General features: G+C 37.2%; 1 protein-coding gene across 2 annotated transcripts in view; it reads right to left on the bottom strand.

Annotated features, from left to right (window-relative positions):
* Positions 1-211: 211 nt before the first annotated feature.
* The window catches only part of CCDC169 (coiled-coil domain containing 169), a 66,797-nt gene continuing 59,762 nt past the window's right edge, over positions 212-7,246 (bottom strand). For both annotated transcript variants that reach the window (XM_053708442.1, XM_053708443.1), the window contains 2 exons: positions 1,250-1,326; positions 212-827 (listed from right to left, as the gene is read on the bottom strand). In XM_053708442.1, the coding sequence (XP_053564417.1) occupies positions 728-827; positions 1,250-1,326 (177 nt within the window). In that variant the 3' untranslated portion in view covers positions 212-727. The remainder of the gene's footprint in view (positions 828-1,249; positions 1,327-7,246) is intronic.

Raw genomic sequence — 7,246 nt, 5'->3', positions numbered from 1 at the left:
AGTATAAATTTGCAGGTAAAGTAACTAAAGTATATATTATATTTTGTCTCTTTCCCAACTTGTTTTATGTCCCTTTAAATAAGCAACTGGTCTGTACCTATTTGGTACTACACATGAGTATCCACATAAATAGCGTTTAAACTAGAAATGATAGAAAACTGTAGAAATATTCTCAAATGCAAGTAAAAATAAATTCCAAAACACCCACAAACATTATACAAAAAATATTATATTTATAAAATCCAAGTCAAACTGATATTGTAATATATATTTATGCCTCCAGAAAATAACAAAACAAATAATTGAGCCTATAGGTGATGAATCCAAAATGGTTTGATTAAAGAATCTAACCACAACAATCAGACAACTATCAAATGGCAAAAATATATATCTATTGGAGTGAAAAAATATTACTATAGTTTACTAATCAGGAAAGAGTTACTAGTTCATTCAACGTTAAAGATTCAATGTTAAAGCCACATATTGTACTTGCCCACTGCAATTTATTACTCATCTGGGGCTAGTGGACAGCTCCGTATAAAAATAAATAATATATAATTGGGGTGAAAAAATATCACAATAGTTTACTAATCAAGGGTTAAAAATTACAAGCCAAGTGGTAAAAGTTACTAGTCCACTCAATGTTAAAGACAGAAACAAGTCAAATGGATAGATAAATATTATATATAACTTCAGTGCTACATATTACTGTGATGTTCCATTTCATTTAATGCTTTATTTTTGGAAGATGATTATCTTTTGTTGATTTCTTCACAGGTTCTTTCTTTTTAGTTCCTTTTTTCTGGTTTGCAGCCGTGTAGAGCCCACTAAAAATGCAAATATGTTGATTAAAAAATATTATTAGAAATTTGTACATGATTTATACTTTATAGCCTTGAACGGCTTGGCAATTTGACATTTCAATTAAGTCTTTGTAACTCCACCCCCTTCCTTTACATATACCCGCCTTCCTGAGATAACATTAAATGGACTTCCAAGGACTTAAATAGAAATGTAAATGTGTTTAGTTAAGTTTGTAGGCAGTGACAGAACTAGGAAGAAGTGCAATGAAAAAAGTAATAGTTTAGCAATGGAGAGATGTGCGCTTAGAAGCACCAGAGTTGTAAATCTGTCAAATATTCCAATTCTAACATGAGGCTACAAAATAGCAGAGCTCTTGATCTGCCTTTCTTCTTGTGCTATAAATGAAACAACTTAAATAAAACTTGCAACATAAAAAACACCTTACTTAAGCACTTGCTTTTCCCTTGTGGCATTTGCTGGATCAATTTGCTGTTTCTTCCCAGCTTCTTGTGCGGCTGTAGTCTGCAATTAAAATTAAAACAGACAAGATTACTGTCGGCTCCACAGAGACCCAACACGCAAAAGCTCACTCAAAATATTTTATGATTAGGAAAGTTCAAAAAAAGAACAGCTATCTATCCAATAAATAATACTAATAATACTAAAAATAGAGGAAATGATACATTTCTTAATAGGAAATGACTAGACCTTGTTGATCTATCGTGATAGATAGACAGACTATATCGCCAAAAATCCCTTCTAATTATTTAATTCAGGCGTATTAGCCACACCTTTTGCTAACTGGTGCATAAAACCCAGCACACAGCCATGAAATCTCCATAGACAAACACTGGCAGAACAAAAGGCTCAGTGACTTTAAACATAGCACTGACACAGGATGCCACATGTTAGTTCCTGAAATGTGTGCCCTATTAGATCTGCTCTTTGTCTGCACACACACACTCACACACACTCACACACACACTCACACATATTTGATCCCTTCCCAGTGAAAAACCTTGTGATATAGCATATCATTTTAAAACACTGTTTAAATATTTATGTTAATATATATATTATGAGTATAATATGTTATTTGAATATGTTTTACATCTGTTTTGTTATAGTTTTCTTGTAACCTTAACACTGTACTTCAGGTCACCCAGTCGCACGCAACATTTAACTCACAACATGTAATACATGTGTTTGTTGGCATGCAGAGGAGAGCTCTAAAAGCAGATGTCACTTGGGCTCTTTAAAACCGAGAAAGGCCGAATTGTCCCAATAGGTAAGCTATGCACATATTTCAACATTCAAAAAACATGAATGATTAAATAGTTTACATTTATTAGAAACAGCTTATATTATAGAGGGAGTTCAGCTGAGCCCTCTATCAAAGGACACACAGCGGATATCTTGCCCAGAACTATGGGCTGCAGGTGGACGAGTCACAGGCGCCCTCTGATATGATGGATAGATGGGGAGGCAGTCTAACCATACTTCAGCCTGCGAGATCATTTTATATCTGCAATATGGCATATATTATATACTGGTGTAACTGCACGATATCCCTAAATTGAACTAATGTGAAAATGTATGTGTTGGTATCTGCATAACAAGAGGGCTGCTGCATCAAGAGTGATTCCCATTACTACGGGTTTAACCCCTTAATGACCAGACCATTTTTCAATTTTCTTACCCTTAATGACAAAGGCTATTTTTACATTTCTGCTGTGTTTGTGTTTAGCTGTAATTTTCCTCTTACACATTTACTGTACCCACACATATTATATACCGTTTTTCTCGCCATTAAATGGACTTTCTAAAGATACCATTATTTTCATCATATCTTATAATTTCCTATAAAAAAATATAAAATATGAGGAAAAAATTGAAAAAAAAACACACTTTTTCTAACTTTGACCCCCAAAATCTGTTACACATCTAAAACCACCAAAAAACACCTTCGCTAAATAGTTTCTAAATTTTGTCCTGAGTTTAGAAATACCCAATGTTTACATGTTCTTTGCTTTTTTTGCAATTTATAGGGCCATAAATACAAGTAGCACTTTGCTATTTCCAAACCCCTTTTTTTCAAAATTAGCGCTAGTTACATTGGAACCCTGAAATCTGTCAGGAAAACCTGAATATCCCTTGACATGTATATATTTTTTTTTAGAAGACAACCCAAAGTATTGATCTAGGCCCATTTTGGTATATTTCATGCCACCATTTCACCGCCAAATGTCATCAAATAAAAAAAAAAGTTCACTTTTTCACAAATTTTGTCACAAACTTTAGGTTTCCCACTGAAATTATTTACAAACAGCTTCTGCAATTAAGGCACAAATGGTTGTAAATGCTTCTTTGGGATCCCCTTTGTTCAGAAATAGCAGACTTATATGGCTTTGGGGTTGCTTTTTGGTAATTATAAGGCCGCTAAATGCTGCTGCGCACCACACGTAAATTATGCCCAGCAGTGAAGGGGTTAATTAGGTAGGTTGTAGGGAGCTTGCATGGTTAATTTTAGCTTAAGGGTAGTGTTAGTGTAGTAGACAACCCCAAGTATTGATCTAGGCCCATTTTGATATATTTTATGCCACTATTTCACCGCCAAATGCGAGCAAACAATTAAAAAAAAATTCATTTTTCACAATTTTAGGTTTCTCACTGAAAGTATTTACAAACAGCTTGTGCTATTATGGCACAAATTGTTGTAAAAGCTTCTTCAGATCCCCTTTGTTCAGAAATAGCAGACATATATGGCTTTGGCATTGCTTTTTGGTAATTAGAAGGCCGCTAAATGCTGCTGCGCACCACACGTAAATTATGCCCAGCAGTGAAGGGGTTAATTAGGTAGGTTGTAGGGAGCTTGCAGGGTTAATTTTAGCTTTAGGGTAGAGATCAGCCTCCCACCTGACACATCCCACCCCCTGATCCCTCCCAAACAGCTCTCTTCCCTCCCCCACCCCACAATTGTCCCCGCCATCTTAAGTACTGGCAGAAAGTCTGCCAGTACTAAATAAAAGGAGTTTTTCTTTTTTTTTAATAAAAAAAAATAAAATGTTTTAGCTGTGATGGACCCCTGCCTTAGCCCCAACCTCCATGATCCCCCCCCAGCTCTCTAACACTCTCCCCTACCTATTTGCCGCCATCTTGGGTACTGGCAGCTGTCTGCCAGTACCCAATTTGCCCCCAAAAACAAAAGTATCTTTTTCTCTTTTTGCAATTATTAATATTTTCTGTAGTGTAGCAGCCCCCCACAATACCCCAACCCCCTCCCCCTCCCAGATCCTTATATATTTATATTTTTAAAATCTTTTTCCCCCCCTCTTCCCTCCTCATTGGTGTCAGTGGCCAGCTAATCGCGCGCACGCGCGCCCCCGCACGCTCCCAGCACCCGGCGTGCACGTTGCACTTACAGGAACCGGATGCCGGGTAGCGATGGGCCGCCCACCCGCCTCCCTGTTATGCTCCCACCCACCAACGAACCGGCACCATCGCTACCGGTGCAGAGAGGGCCACAGAGTGGCTCTCTCTGCATCGGAGTCTTCTAAAAAGGTATTGCAGGATGCCTCACTGCAATACCCTGAGAGCTGCTGGAAGCGATTGCGATCGCTTCCAGCACTCTTAGACAACTGACGTACCAGGTACGTCTATTGTCATTAACTGGTTGTTAATGCATGACGTACCTGGTACGTCAGTTGTCATTAAGGGGTTAAGAAAACAACCGTAGCTGCATATAATATTAGCTAGGAGTTGAGATGGATAAGTTTGTTTTTTTTTTTACTGGATTACAATAATAAATCTATCTTGCAAGCATATGCTGCTACCAAGATTAAATGAGTGGGGTATCCGGAGTAATACGGTGGACTTTCATTAGAAGAGATTTTAAACTTGGTACTAGCAAATAATATTTTAACATTTTGTATTGTTCTTTTGCTAATATAATTGTTAATAGCTGTAGATGTACAGTATCTGTTTTCACTGTGAAGTAGTTAATTGAGATATTATTGGTTATGACTAGTGTGCTATATATGGGAAACTACTGATCCCTAGGGAGCATTTTTTTCTTCTTTATATATACTAGTTGATAAGCCTGCCCAGAGGGCAGTCAATGTGTTAAACATGCAACCACCCAAGCTGCAAAAAATAAAAAAGTAAAAATACAGAAAAAAATAAACAAAGCTATCCAAAATAATAAAATTAAACCAAAACTAATACCCCTATAAAATAAAAAATCCCCCCAAAATAAAAACACCCCCTAATCTAATACTAAACTACCAATAGCCCTTAAAAGGGCTTTTTGTAGGATATTGCCCTAAACAAATCAGCTCTTTTACATTAAAAATAAACAAAGTCCCCCTAACAGTAAACCCCCTAAAGGGGCATTTGTATGGGCATTGCCCTTAAAAGGGAATTTGGATCTTTTTAAAATTGCCCAATGAACCCTAATCTAAAAAAACCAAAAAAATGTTTTAAAAAAACTAACACTAAAGCCCTAAATAGATCCTCACGGTTTTAAAAGTCTGGCGGAGGTCTTCTTCCAGTCGGGTCCATCATCTTCATCCACAGCGAAGGTGGCGCGGAGCTGAGGTCCGGAGCGATTTTCCCAGATGTTGCGATCCTTGGCGGTGGTCATCTGTGGCGGCGGCGGCGGTGCTGCATCCAGGTGAATTATTTTGGCTGCGAGCACAGCCCACATTACTTTGAGGATGCGTGCGCAACTGCCGAGGGCGACGGACACTTACAAACACGATTATAGTATAGATATATATAATTTCTGTCAGATATTGATTAAGAGCTAAGCTGAGGGTACGCAAATAGTAATAGAGTTCTTCATGTAGTTCTGTTATACTATTAACAATAATTCTAACACCTAGCAGAATGAGCATGTGAAAGTGTAGGGCTAGTTAAAAACGTTTCAGGGGAAAACATTTGGATGCACATTATTGAGCACCCTGCACTATTGATTGAGCCCCAATTGTAATCTAGCCCATTATTTCTACTGAGCAAATCAAAGTTCAGTATAACAAAGAAAAAACAACAACAACAACAAACACAGCGGCCTCTCAGTATACATTTAATTCTACTAACAGATAAGGCCCCCCAAAAATGACAAAATATCCATGGGCACGCTGAAAAGTAGAATCTCACTAGACACCAAAGTAAAAGAGTAATTCTATAAACTCAAGATCCACTCAATATGAAGTCAGTATATGGCCATCTTTTACTGCTATGCGAAGTACAAATAAACAGAACACCGTATAACCAGCTGATGGAGATGCTAAAATGTATTTATAAAAAAAAATCTTAAAATATATATTTGGGCAAGCATGAATAAAGTGTTTAGCAATACGTAATGAAACAACTATAAAATGTATTGTCATGATTTATTTTACCCCCTATTCATAGAAATTGCTCAATTTTCAGAGCTAAATTATAATTCTCAAAACTTGAAATGCCCCAAGGCTGCCTTCTCAAGGCTAATTCTGCTACATATTTGTCCCTGGCAAGTAAAAGAAATGTATACAATACGGATAGGTACTTCCCTCTGTTCAGAACCGCAGCCTTCCAACAGTCTCTCTCAAGGCTGTAAAATCGATGTGTGGCAAATAGAGGCGCTTGTTCTTAGGGGTCTTCAAAGGATTCCTTTGTTTTTAATGATTCTCCCAAAAGAGTTGTGTCTGTATCTGTGTTCAAAGAATATCACATTGGCGTAGTTTTTCTAGGCACCTTGGTACATAAGTGCAGTATACTCACAGAATAATATCAGATAAACGGCTCCACAGGTGGTTTCACAACAACGGTCAGGAAAGAATAAAGCTGAATCTTTGAATAAAATATGGTTGTTTATTTGGCTCAACACATTTCAACGGCTTTACCGTCTTTTTCAAGAGCTGTTTTCATGACGCTTGCAAAAAGTCATATTGAAAAAGACGGTAAAGCCGTTGAAACGCATTGAGCCAAATAAACAACCATATTTTATTCAAAGATTCAGCTTTATTCTTTCCTGACCGTTGTTGTGAAATCACCTGTGGAGCCGTTTATCTGATATTATTCTGTGAGTATACTGCACTTATGTACCAATCTGCCTAGAAACACTACGCCAATGTGATATTCTTTGAACACAGATACAGACACAACTCTTTTGGGAGAATTGTGAAGCACAGAAAGGAATCCTTTGAAGACCCCTAAGAACCAGCGCCTCTATTTGCCATACACATAATTGTCCCTACTTGGCTTTAACAACCGCAAAACAGTGTACTTTATAGTACTAACTTGATGATTGTGACTAGAATGGTAAGGCAAATTGTGGGTGGAGTTTGGCAATTGAAAAAAATTGTAGTAAAAAGGATGTTAATTTGTTTTTAAAACGTTAAGACTTAGTTGATGTGTTTATTCTATAGCAACACACCAGGAATGTCTTGTAATTACAAGG

This window comes from Bombina bombina, chromosome 3 (assembly GCF_027579735.1).
Source record: "Bombina bombina isolate aBomBom1 chromosome 3, aBomBom1.pri, whole genome shotgun sequence".
Lineage (NCBI taxonomy): Eukaryota > Metazoa > Chordata > Amphibia > Anura > Bombinatoridae > Bombina > Bombina bombina.
The sequence above is the reverse complement of the archived record's forward strand: the minus strand, read 5'-3'. Positions and strand labels throughout refer to the sequence as shown.